Source organism: Camarhynchus parvulus, chromosome 4 (assembly GCF_901933205.1).
Source record: "Camarhynchus parvulus chromosome 4, STF_HiC, whole genome shotgun sequence".
NCBI classification, from domain to species: domain Eukaryota; kingdom Metazoa; phylum Chordata; class Aves; order Passeriformes; family Thraupidae; genus Camarhynchus; species Camarhynchus parvulus.
This window is the reverse complement of record NC_044574.1, coordinates 47,346,410-47,360,454: the sequence shown is the minus strand read 5'-3', so window position 1 is coordinate 47,360,454 and position 14,045 is coordinate 47,346,410. Positions and strand designations below refer to the sequence as shown.

Here is a 14,045-nt window from a genome sequence, read left to right as displayed (position 1 = left end):
GATGTTCCTCATGGAGAGCAGTGCAAGCAGGGCATTTCTTTCAGCATGAGCTGCAGAAGTTAAAACACGCAAGTCAAGAGGAAGCAAAAGAGTTGGCAACCTTTAGGTTCTACCACATGCAAAATAACTGCAGAATTACAAATCTGGGACTCTAGCAAAATGAACTGCAGCCTTTGGGGAACAAAATTATGTGTAATAAGAATGCCTGGCCAAAGAATACAATATTATATGCTTCAATTATTTTGAAAAACTGCCTATGCTGCTAAGCCTTTTTCTCTTTTGCACACAGCCTGCTGTCCAGATTTCTCACACATTCTTGTCAAAGCACCAATCCCAGAACATCCCAGGCAGCTAGAGTCTGTCTAACAACTAACCACTTTAAATACAGAAAGACCCACCTAGCAAAAACCTCAATTTTACAAAATGCAGAATTTGTATAAGCACCTCTCTGAAAGGCAAAGCAGCTAATGACAGCTTTAGGAAGAGCTGTAGTTCTCATTTAAAAGTGGAGCTGAGAAGCTAGTGATTGAGGATACAGCTCCTTAGGACAGCAATCCCTGCTGTAATCCTGAAACCTGAAAAAAATTACATTGAATTAGCAATAATGGCTTGTTTATCCCCACAGCTGTGTATTTATTAGCCAAAAACACAGCACACAAACACACTGTGCATTCACACACCTGCCCATCAACACCTGAGTACTCGCAGTATGTGATGACCAAGTGCACATCCTACAACCTGGGGTAGCCACTGAAATACAACCTCCAGCTTTACGAGCGGAAACTCCAGTCAAGGCCCCAAACGGCACATGAGCAGACTGATTCCCATCACCAAACACAGCATGAAGCAAGCTGCAGAGACCATAAAAAGTATTGTATATTAATTTGTTCCAAAAATTTCCGCTAATTAAATAAACCAAATCTTGTTACTTTTCCCAATTAGATTTTTCCTTAACATTACAACATCTCTCTGCTTCACCTATTTGATGCAAGAATTTAATTCCCAAGGCATGCCACTGTCGTTCCATCCCACAAAGTAACAGACACGATCATTTTTTGCTCTTTCTTATTATGACAGTGGTGCCAAACTAAGAGCTTTTCCTCCTCCACCTCCTCCTTCTCCTCTCATTTTTGGTGTCTCTTCTTAGAGCTTTATCAGCTTTCAGTCTCGATTTAGAGCCTTAGAAAAGCACGAAGCTTGTCTGCAAAGCAGTACCCTGGAGAAGTTAGAGGTGGCAAACTGAATAGGTAGTGTCAGTGTGAGCTGAATGACAGTGTAAACACTCTCAGCGAGGTAAAAGGTGTTTTCAGCACCCCCTGCCAAGACCTCAGAAGATTAAGGAGGCTAAGTCAATATTTATCTTAAATTCCCTACTTAGATGTCCTCGTATACAGCCATGAGAAGGCAAAGAAGGGCTATTCGCATTAAGGGATATGGGGCAAATTAATGCAATGGAATTTTTTAATAGGCTTTTCGAATAGTTTGAGAAAAAAAAAATATTGGGGAAAAGTAGAAAGTTCATTTCGTACAACTCCACCCACTGCCGCAGGTTTCGAGATGGGTTGTGGAAGCTGCTCAGTAAGAAGCGCCAGATCGCCCCGGACTTCCTTCTGTCACCACACACACCCCAGCAACTGCCTTGCCATGGGAGGGCCCCGGACACAGGGACGGGGTTCTGTCCTGTTCCATCACAGCAGTATTTCCAGGCATGCACACGGTATATCTCTGTTGTTAAGAACTTTAAAAAAAGGATTGAACTGCCTCCTCTCCCAGCAATTAGGAGTCGCTAAGGACTCTTAATATCACCCAGTCCTACGCTCCAGCAGATCTTTAAATCCATCGTGCGTCTGTTTGCTCGTATGGTTCCTAATCACAGAACCTCTGGGACTTCTGAAAGCCCGGAGAAGCTCAAGGCAGGTGGACTTCAGCACTTCACGTACCGAGCAGCAGCACCGCGACAGCCCGCAAGAGAAACTTTTTGTACGCCGGCGTTTTACTCCGCGCTGTTTACAGAGCAGCCCGTGAGTCACCCGGGGCAGAGCCCCCGGCTCCTGCCGCCCGTGAGTCACCGCGCCCCGCCGGGCACGGCCCGGGGCGAGCGAGAGCAGCGCCGGAGCCCCGCAGCCCGGGGAGCAGCGCCGGAGCCCCGCAGCCCGGGGGGCAGCAGCCCGTGGGGCCACCTGCCTCAAGCTCTGTCCCATACGCCCCCGCCGCACAGGCGGGCGAGGCGCCAGCAGCCGTGAGGGGCGATTCCACCTCTTCCTACCGCCGTCCCGCGGGGATCCTCGCCCGCTCGCCGTCTTACCTGAGGCGCCGAGGGCGGCGGGCAGCCATCCCGTCTGCCCAGCAGCCCCGGGAGCTGCCGCCTGCCGCTGCGCAGCGCCCGGCCCAGCCCCGCCAGCATGGTCCCGCACCTCCGCCTCCTCCTGCCCCGGCGGGCTCCGGCCCCTGCGGCCTCAGCCTCGGGCCGGGCAGCGCCGCTGCCGCGCTGGGCGTGGGCGAGCCCGAGCGCAGGGAGGGCGGCTCCGCCGGCGGCCGGGGCGGTGTGTGCGCCTTCCCTCGGCCCCTTCCCGCCCGCCGCCGGAGGGGCCGGGCCGTGCCGGGCTGGGCTGGGCTGTGCCGCTCGCTCAGTCCCGGGGCTCAGGCGGTCCCCGGCGGCGGCGATGCGCTGCTGCTCTCGCTCCGCCGTGCCCAACGCGCCACCCTTTGCTGACAGGTGCTGCTGGCACCCCTCCTCCGCGTGGTTCTTCTTATAACTGAAACAGGTTTTCTATTAAAAAATAGAAAAATGGGCATTAATGCCTGTCTTACCAGAACATATGGTTCCTCTGTCGCTGAGTATTTCCTTTTTTTTGAGGAACGGGACTATCGCTGCTCCTGGGTTTCAGTGAAATAAACACATTCAGGTGCCACAGAAATGAACAGCAAAGCAACGGAACACACTCTCGTAGTTATTCCGTTTCTGTGAGAGTTCTGTTTACAGCAGTAGAGCAATTAGCAAGGCTCAATGTTTTCCTGTTCAGTCTTTTGTTGGGTATCACCTCCATGCCCACAAGCACAGGTTTTCATGTTCAGTACAAACCGCTGAAGCACATCAGACCCTCGGCACAGCATCAGGGAAACGTGCCGGAAAGCTTTCTTGTGTTCCTCTGCTTTCTCCACCCTTGATGGTGTTCCTACAAAGCAATGCTGCACAAAACAAAACCTTCCCTGAGGATGAGAAAAGGATCTTCGAAATTGGGCTGCTGTAGAGCTGAAAGTGCCACCGTCGTGGAAAAACTCTGCAACTGCACACTTGCATTCATCTTCCGAGCTCTGGAACAGAAACCTCCAGCAGCTCAGACCTGAGGTCACGCAGACATTCACTCACATTTCAGGGCCACTGTGATCTATTAAAATGAATGTGATCCCAGGAAACAGTAGAAGAGCAGCTGTGCTGTTAGCAGGCAGTGACTCCCAAAGGCATCCATTTGTGATACAATCACTATTAGTATTAACTATAGCAAAAGTTCTCTGAATTTTTTTTAGTAATTTCCATTTACAAAACTAAGAGTTAATTTCTCAACCTTATGTACCTTATTACATAATTTATATTAGGATCCACAAAGTTCCCAAAGGTGGAATAAGGATTAAATGGTTTGCTATATTAATTCAAGTTGTAATATTTATCAAGCAAAGGTAATTAGGTCATGGCAACTGGCTTTCTTTCTTTTTTTTTTTTTTTAAATACCTCTACCACATAATGATGGCTTTATCAAAGTTATCTTCTTTGGAGAGGAAAAACAATGTCAGTACTAGAAAACATAATTTCATTTTGGTCGTTGTTCAGTGCTGTTTTTTGTACTTTGCTTTAAAATGTTGATAAGGAAGAAAGAAGCAGTGATGCTCACAGAACTTGTGGTTGTTAACTTAAGGAGGGAACTGGGAACCAAGGCTTATGTTTTTATATACAGGCAGGAGAATTAAGAGAACATTAGTCACTACCAAGTTTAAAAAGGTGACTTTGATGCTTTGAAAAACCTATCCTAAATTTACCTTTCACACCTGTACAAGTGTCTCATGAGGCAACTCCTGCTTTTCTGGGTAAGCAACGTGTTTTGTGTCTTACAGTTTCCCCTGTAAATACTCCCTGTCCGCTGTAACTTAGTTGGGTTTTTTAAAACGATATCTCAAAATGCATTTTCTTGTAGTCCAGGTCTAAGTTAATGTCATATGTAACCAACATTTGACAAGGAAAACTCTACATGAAATTATCATTGTATTTATCTGTTCATAGCCGCTGAATACCATACAAATAAAAATTGCTGTGAAACATCACTGTGGGCACAGACACCATTAAAGTGCCAATACAATGGAGTGAAAGGCAAAGTTTCTTGTGTGTAACTGCTAAAAGAGGCCCTCAACCTGGAGTGTGTTCAAGTGGGATATCTTTTAGAATGACTTCCTAGTTCCCAAATTTTTGCCTGTTCCCTTCTCCCCCCCATGCTTACAGTGTAGTTGGTAACAAAAAGTTAAATTATATTAGCCTGCAACTATCTTTGAGGGAGTTTTATTGTCCTGTGAGGTGCAGATTCATCTCTTCCCTTCTGGTATCTATGTGCTCTGCCAATAAGAAACAGCACTTCAAGGGAAGTGACTTAGGCATGCACAGCATCAGGGTTCTCTTCATATCAGTCAGACATGACTGACCCCAGATCCAATGAGAAAATTACTAGGAAAGCAAGCAGATTATTACAGACTTAAGACTTATGTTTCAAGTTATATTCTCAGGGGTATTTTTTAAAGCAAAGCTATTAACTGAAATAAAGCCTGAGGGAGTTCTAGGGAAGCCTGAAACTAAGGAGGAATAAGAAGGACTCTGGTGCTTCCAAGTGGAGGGGGTCTGTCTTATAAATTTCATAAATTCCAAAATAAAATTTAAGATACAACAGAAGGACACAAATAACTTTCTGAATTAAAAAAAAAAGTTTTTCCTGTGCCAAATAGCAAGCCAAGAAGAGAGTCCTAACATGCCTCACCAACTGGATTGTCAGAAATACTCACTTGCAAGAGCAGAGATCTCCACCCTCACCACAGAGAGGAACGTGACTGAAGGTGATGTGCATTATATTTCAAATATGTACAGAAAGGAAAGGCACACACACTAATTACAGGGTGATCACCTTCATTAGCCAGCTATAGAAGTCCAATGACAAATTTGATCAGGACCCCAATTATAGGATGATGTTCCCACCACTCACTGAAACAAATATGATCAGATGTAACTTCAACCATGATTGCAGGGAAGCCAGAGCCCTTTTCCTCATCCTCTGACTTGTTTCATTCATTGCAGTTTTTTAAATACTTTGTTTTTTGTTCACAGGTACCTTTCCAGACCTGGTGGGTAAGGGAGAGATAGCTGAAAAAATCTGATGACAAAACTTAAAAGTCGCCCAACAATACCAAACCCATGGCAGAAAGGGCTGTTCTGGTCTATTCTATTCTATTCTATTCTATTCTATTCTATTCTATTCTATTCTATTCTATTCTATTCTATTCTATTCTATTCTATTCTAATTTTCCTTCAGTGAGCAGGATTCAGCATACTCCTGGGACAAAGTTTTCCGATGCCTCTTACTTGAAAACCAACTGCTACAGGTTTTTCTTTTAACTCTTGCATACTATCGTTCAAAACAGAAAATGTAATGACATAGAATAGAATTCTGAGATATCTCCCAAAAACATGCCTATGCTCAGATTTATCCTGCATCTGATGATGAAAAGCTGCTGCAAAATCTCTCCTCTTCAGCAGCAAATATGAGGTAAGATCTCAAGCCTTGCTTGCAGAACTCCAGGTATGGTCTTTACAAGTCATTAGTAAGCAGCTTGAATTTTCCCAAAAGTCTCAAGATTGAAACACAAACTCCTATATTTTCATGAAGAGGGGACCACTTCTGGACATGGTATCAGCAATGTGCCATTCAGTGTAAAGACAAGACTTTTTCACCAGGGAAAAATTATGTTCTCTCCCATGGCACAGAGCAAAAAAAACTCTCTTCAAGGTATAAAAGAAGAGTTCATTGCAAAATATTACCTCTGCCAGTATTAATATACTAGTCCTGTTCTGCTAAAGAAAGAGTGAGATGAGACCTATCACCACCCAGCATAGAACACAAACAAAAGGTCTGTATTTTTTATAGAGCAGGGGATCATGCCAGTAAGATTTCCTAAATAAACTGCTGGAAGGCATGATATCACATGGGAAAATACCCGGGCTCCAATTACAGAGAGAAATTCTTACTCAAGGCAGAAGTGGAGGCTCATAAAATACACTTTTAGAGGTGGAGGCTCATAAAATACACTTTTATTAGAGAGTTGCCAGGCTGTCTAAATCGTACTGGAATATTAAGTCAGTACAGCAGACACCCGAGTCACAATTAAAGAGAGATGGCATCATTTGCAATCATTGCTTTTTCCTCCCTCTTCTGAGTATTTTTACTGTGTGTCCTCTTTTATTTAGACTTTCTGATATGCTTCCTCTGGCTTGTAAATATATCTTTGAAGTGGTTGCATGACTGTGGATGGAGGGAGCTGGTGGGGTAGTGGGGAGACATCCCTTCTGGCTGCCATTGCACAGGGAAATCAGCCTAATCTGCCTCAGGAGCCACAGCTCCAGGAAGAAACACACAACAAACATGCCAGAAAGATATGGGTGGAGATCTCCCATTTCGAGTTTCAGCTCTGGAGCCATTCCAGGCCCAGCTTGTGCTCAAGGCATCTGTCATCAGACAGCAGCAGCACGATGGAAAAGTTCAGCTGTTTCCTTTTCCCTGGCTAAACCACAAAGCAGAGCCTTGGCTGCTTCCAGGCCTGGCTCCTTCTGCACCACTCTGTCACAGAGACAGAGCTCAAGTCTTTAGCTTGGCACCTGCGGTATTAGAGATCACAGAAAGTGGTTTTCCCCACTCAGGCAGCCTTAATGACCTATGCTACACCTGAAGACTGATGGCTTAAAATGTGAGAACAAGGAAATTTAATGTCATCAGTGCTGGATAGGAAACAACAACTGTTCAGAGCAGAGTACAACCCTTGTGGTGAGGGCTCCTCAGTGAAACCTCTGCCTAAGCATTCCATGCTAGTAACTGGGAGTGGTAATGGCTATGCACAGTTTGACACACACCACTCAAATACACAGAACGTGGAAGCAAGGGGAAAGAGGGGAATTGAAAGAAACACTTCACAGTCCAAACCTGCAAATAGGAGTAACAAATGACTCCTCAAAGTAAACATTCATTATACTAGAGAAAGTAATGCACACCCACAGCAGCATGTTCTTTTTGTTTGCATTAAGTCTTTTCACACTAGTCATTGCAAGTGACCACCAGAGCTGAGCACAAACTGAGTCACAAACATATTCAGTCTAAAAATTCTGACATCCTGTTTTATGCAAATACTCAGGGATCTGAGTACCCACTCCAAGCCCCATCCCTTCCCAAGACATTGTACTCCATCTGCCTGTTCTGCAGGGCATATTTGTGAAAGTGTTTCAAGGGTTTTATAGTAATATTCTTGTTTGGGTAACAGTCCTCCCTCCCTTCAAGGCGGTATAATGTTGTCTACCCTGTTACTGTTTTAGGCTGAGAAGAAAGGCTGCCAGAAGCATAGCAATGTGTTTGAGAGAAGGCTGACTCCTAAGATATTTTACATTTGATTCACGTAAAATTCACAAGCTGAAGCTGAAGGATGTTCCTAGAAGTTCTAACTCCTGCTTCAAGAGGTCTTGCAGTCATGCCTGGACCTTTTCCTTCTCTACAACATGCAGTTTCTACACATACCTACAAGATTTCAGTAACTTCCAGGGTTTTTTTTAAGGAAAGTGCTGAATTTTGAAGGAGCTTAGAAAGTCTTTCTCCAGTTTTAGTAAACTGACATTGAGGAGGGCTGAGAGTTCACAGGTTTCTGGTTTTGGGGGGGTTTCTTGGTTGGGTTTTATTTTTGGTTGTTTTTTTTTTTTTTTTTAATTATTGGTTGGGTTATTTTGTTTTGGTTTGTTTTTTGTTGGTTTTTTGGGGGTTTTTGTTGTTGTTTGGTAGGGGTTTTTTTTTTTTTTTTTTTTTTTTTTTTTTTTTTTTTTTTTTTTGTTTTTTTTTTTTTTTTTAAATTTCTCCATGAAGCTAACACAGGACTTATTTTTTATAACACAAGCACACTTGCTTATTTAAAGACATGGGTATTACTGGTTAACCAAGTTCATGGTAACAAGAACTCAAGATGAAAAAAAGTAGAAAAGGGAAAAGGCTGGTGATACCCATCTTCATGTAAATCAGCTCATGCAACACCATTTGTGATAGCTTGCATCGTACCAGGCACTTATGTCAAGTATAATCCTAAAAGGTGGGTGTGGAAAAACAAATTAACATGCCATCAGAAATTTAAACACATTCAGAAACTGAAAGCCACAGAAGGCAAATTAAGTAGAAGACCTAAGAGGGTATTAAAGAAAGAAAAGTATAAAGCAGCTTTCTACCTCCTGTTGTCCCCAGTTTAGGAAGCTACAGAACATTTGGAATCTTTCAGAAAGAAGGAAAAATTATAATTTTCTCCACAGGTAATTATATTGCAGAACCACCCATTAGAAGAAATTACTCAGTCTAAGGTCAACAATACTCAGTTACTCTGATAAACAAAAATGCTGACAGGGTTTTACATATGCAGCTGACGATCAGGTAGAGATGCATCTCAGGGTACAACTTACACACAAGGGATTTCTCATGTTTCACCTGACCATCGGATCCCAGTCACTCCTAAAGGAGACAGGATGCTGGGGCAGGTGGATGGGCAGTGCTGCTTGATGCTCCAGCTGCAGCCTGACAGGGCTGGAGCAGCTGCCAGACCCCTCAGGCTGCTTTTCCCAGGGCTGTGTCCCTCCTGCAGAACCCATCCCGCCGCACTGCTGGAGATGCCAGAGTCCGCGCTGCACAGGCAGTTTCCACTCTTCTTCCAGGAACTTAAAAAGTTCCAAAACATGTTTGGAAGGCTGAAAGATTTCATGCTTGCTCTCCAAGAATAAATTACAATTTCATGTACATGGTTTAGTAATTTGAAATAATAGCTTGGATGAGGGAAAAGGGAAAACTTGCAAACTCAAATGGCTTTTTATTTTGAATGAACATATAAGGCACGGTGAAATACAGCCAGATTGTAAGAAATGCCTAAATGCCATCATCTGGATAGGAAAGCACGAGTCTTTCAGAAGCTCTGCAAGTGCTCAGTAAGCTGGATGAGGACATGTACCAGTGATTCCAGTTTTACTTCTGTCCTCTCCTGAGCTCTACTTCAGATAATGAAGACATCATATTCTGCCGCTGAAAAGAGCAGAAAGAATTCCTTAGCTACAGATGACTTCCATGTGTTTTATTCAGTTTTTTTCCCTTTCCCTTCAGCATTAGTTCATCAGGTAATTTTTCGTAGTATTTTGTATTCATAGAAGCTGACTTGAAACCTGCAGAACTTTTTGAAAGCATTGTATCTACAGAAGTTATTAAAAGAAGAAAGCATTTTCCTAAATATTACTTTCTCCACCCAAATGATGATCTAACATGAAATAATTTGTTAATTTTTAAAATATATTTTCAAGCAATATGAGAATAACATTTCCTATGATTAGCAGATTACCAAGATGGCTAATTATCACCAACTATTTCTCATACTTGAGGATTTTTATGCCAATAAACACTTAACTCAAGAATCCCACAAGGCCTCAGTGTCTTGCAAGTGGAAACTATCTACTCACATTGATGAAAGAAGTATTACACTTCTTGCTAACCAAACAGTACTTCCTTCCAACACTCTTGACCTTTGTAAAATTGACACTTCTCTTTTAATGGTAGCATGATTAAGGGTGTAATTGGAGATCTGTATTTGATGATGCCTCTAGGGCAGGGTTCTCTTAACATCTGAAAAAATAAAATAAAAGCCTCAAATGTTGCTTTAAGTAAATAAAAAGCAGAAAATCACAAAGGTAAACAGGTGTAAGAAAATGAAATTTTAATCCTTTCTCCTTTTAAAAAATATTTAATAGGTTGTGAAATACTTCCAGGAGTTCTGCCACTTCCCCTATTTATTTTCTGCAGAAGCGTGCACAGACTGAAATCCTGTGCATGACTGGTACTGCTAATTAGGCAGCTCTTTTTGCTAAGGTCTGCCAAAGGAAAGTAAGAAGAAATTCTGTGTAATATTTACTTTTTCCTAGTTATCAAAACTGAAAAGGAAAAGATATCAAAGGCCCTGCAAGTGGATTGAAGCATAAAATGAAGAAAGACCTATTATGTAGCTATTTGAATTGCCATTGTTGTTGCAATAATCTTTTACATGATGATATTTATGTGAGAATTCTCTTGATACACTCCAAAAAGTAGAAATGCCTTTGGATTTTTCCAATGGACAGGAATCATCAGTATCTCGTGAGGAAAAATAAAATGTTCTCAAAAGAGACTTCAATCCCTTTTTTTTTTCAAAAGCTGTAACCACACTTTTCCAGATTCCTGAATTTGAATATGACATAACATCAGTTTAAGTAAAGACATGGAAGACTGCTAGAAATAGTTTTCTTTTTTTTAATTCTAGAGGCTAAGAGGTAAAGAAATCGCATCAATGAATCATTACAGTTTGCCCATTTCCTTTAAAATTCCCAACACAAGTCTACCAAAGATCCTGGTATGCTAAAAATCAGAAGTATCTGTGATTCTAATTATATTCTACCTCCTTTATGAAAATCTGAGATGCAACAGGACATGTAAAACCCTCTCACACTTTTTTAGAACTGAACGAACTACCAGAAAATACTATATAAAAATTTAACATGTATTAAAATATAAAAAACTGCTTTTAAACAAAACATCATTTAAGCAATTTTACATAGTAACAGACAGATATTTGGGGTATTGCATCAATTCACTGCCAGCAAAGCCTCAGACCTCCCCACTCTGGCTACTGAATTTCTGCAGGTTTACGTCCTGCCTGCACAGACAAATACAGTCCAAAACTTCCAACTGCAGAAATCAGTGACTGAGGTTTTAATTAGTTCCTCATTTATCCACTTGTGTCCCATACCTTGAAACTTCATAATAAAATTCTTAAAATCTACCTGGTGTGAAAAAACTTGACTCCACATTTAATATTACTGAAGAGCTCTTGGCTCTCAGGATTACAAACAACTGATTTCAGGAACACCAGCCATGACAAAACTATCATTTCAGTATCTGACACAATTTACAGAAAGCCAAGGCAAAACAAAATTACCTGCCCCAGTCATCTTTTCTTCACTGCCATGAGAAGAGCTACACCAAGATTAATAAATAGATTTCTAGTAAGCTTAAGAACAAAATAAAGAATTGAGCTCAATAACACTTCTTAGGGAGCTGCATCACACATCCTACCATTGTAAGAGCTTCATGGGCTCTAATTTCTCCCACAAGAACTTCCATACTGCTTCCTAGGTAAAATATATAAGATGTTGCATTGTAGAGGAAAGACATTAAAGGGATCCCCACTGTCAGTATTTAAAATATTGAACATTTGAACTGATAACCCAAAGACTTGGCTGGGGCTGGGAAACATCTTCCCTGGGAAATCTTAAATTTCTCATGAAACAGACATGCTTTATATTATGCAGTGTGGAAAAGTTCAATTCCTAGAATGGCTAGAGAGCTACTTTGGGCAGTTCAGCATTTTATTAAAGCAGATAAATAAGTATGTCTTTTATCTCTTCTCCCAAACCTTACTTAAGTAGGCAATAAGCCTTGTTGAGCTTCACAGTACTTCCCCTGGTGGGATTAATCTTCAGTCTGTATCTTCTGCTACAGCGGTGTGATCCAAGCCATTTTAAGAGAAATTGTTTGAGTTGGAAAGGACCAAGGCTTATCTGGTCTGACACCCCTGCTCAAGCAGGGGTGACCCCAAGGCACATGGCACAGGATTGCATCCAGATGGCTTTTGAATTATCTCCAATGAGGGGGACTCCACAAACTCTCTGGGCAATCTGTTCCAGTGCTCAGCCCCCTGCATGGTAAAGAAGTTCTTCCTCATGCTCAGGTGGAACTTCCTGTGCATTGGTTTCTGCCTGGTGTCTCTTATCCTACTGCTGGGCATCACTGAGCAGAGCCTGGCTCCATCCCCTTCACACCCTCCCTTCTGATGTTTATAAACACTGAAGTGCCCTCTCTGTCATCTTTTCCCAAGGCTGAACAGACCCAGCTCCCTCAGCCTCTCCTTCTGAGAGATGCTCATCGCTCTTGTGGCCTCTGCTGGACCTGCCCCAGGAGCTCCACGTCCCTCTTGTGCTGAGGAGCCCAGAACTGGACACAGCACTCCAGATGTGCCTCACCAGGGCTGGGCAGAGGGGCAGGATCACATCCCTTCATCTGGCAGGGGTGCATTGGGAAGAGCTGGCAATGCTCTTCCCAAAGCACCCCAGGATGCCATTGGCCTTGGCCACAAGGACACTGCTGGCTCATGGAAGGCTTGCTGTTTACCAGGACACCCAGGCCCTTCTCAGAGAGATACTCTTGCCATACCTACAGATACTATATTGATCAAAAGACTAAAATCGGTACCCTGAATCCTGAGATGTTTCGAATTCGAGATATTTCCATGACACTATCTTGTTAAAATTTACACTAAAAATCAGTCAGAATGGAGATGTGCTCTATAATTAATAAAAAATAACTATATTCTCTGTGCAGTGTAATAATTTTACTGAACAAATAGCTCTAAGATGTATTTTTCATAATTTTTATATACAAAAACTATACCAGAAGAATAAAGCTTTAAGAAATGATTTTACAGAATATGTTGCAATTAATCATGGCATAACGTGTTCCCAGATATCAACACCGAACTCACAAATCAGAAGCATCTTCATGGAGCATTTGAAATGTTAACATGCTCTTCTCATCTTCACAAATAAAAATGATTTTTAAGATGCCCCACTCTTCAGCAGCACTTAGCTTTCACCCAGTACACATTACTTTACAAACAAGCACTGAAATCCTGAAGGTCTGATTTCGGGACAACATTCAGCATTGCCTCAGATGTTTATTACATGATAAATTAATTTACTAAATGGAAAGTTTCTCTTGTGTAATTCTTTGGGTAACTTAAACACATTTAGTTAAGGACAACACACAAATATAAGGTATCTTCTCCAAACAATGAGTTTGTGCTAACATGCAGAGTAACACTACTGGCGCAATTTAACTGTTGTAGCTTTTAAAGCATTTGCAAACCATAGCTAGTACATCTTCTCCTTGAATATTTGATTCAGGGGCTATAGCAGTTAAAATACAATGTTAGCATTTTCAAGGCTACATTAAATTAAAATGTAATCATACTAATCATAATTTACTTTTTTGTACCTAATTATTCCATTGTAGTCACATTTCATTAAACCAAACAGATAAACAAAGTTCAGAAAACTAAGTATGCTTGATTGTGCTTTATGAATTCATTCTAATGTGTCCCTAAAAATAGGCCAAAGAAAACCATCCCAAATTCACCAAACGGAAAAAATCTGTCATTAATCTATCAAAAAGCCCAAACCCTTGAGTTACCAACACATTAGCAAGAATAAAGTTTCTGAAATATGCAAGTGTGATTACATTTTGAATTTTGTCATTTTAAAGCCTTTACTTTCACTGATGTAATGTAATTCATTTTTACATCCCTTCTTGTTTTTCCTTAGATCACAGCAGAATTCAAATCTACAAGTGTGAGTGATTACCCACACTTACTCTAAATGGCAGACAACACAAGTTACAGAAACCTGGACCAAGACTACAGTAGTTATAAAATGCAAAACAAGGTTAACAGATATGCCTTCTTTAGGATAATACATTAGAAGGGGTTTAGGAACTCTGTATCAAAACTCATTTCAGATCATGTGGTGTTTTCTCCTCCCTTCCACAGGTCTATGAAATAAAGTGGTAAACATGTTTTCTTCAATATTCAGTTTAGTAAGAGTTTAGCTGGAAAATGATTATAGTTGCATAAATATAAAACCACATGAT

At 41.6% G+C, this 14,045-nt stretch overlaps 1 protein-coding gene across 1 annotated transcript in view; it reads right to left on the bottom strand.

The window, feature by feature from the left end:
- Positions 1-2,531, bottom strand: part of MCUB (mitochondrial calcium uniporter dominant negative beta subunit) — a 44,901-nt gene extending 42,370 nt beyond the window's left edge. The window contains exon 1 of the mRNA XM_030948407.1: positions 2,306-2,531. Within this exon, the coding sequence (XP_030804267.1) occupies positions 2,306-2,404 (99 nt within the window). The 5' untranslated portion in view covers positions 2,405-2,531. The remainder of the gene's footprint in view (positions 1-2,305) is intronic.
- Between the last annotated feature and the right edge of the window lie 11,514 nt (positions 2,532-14,045).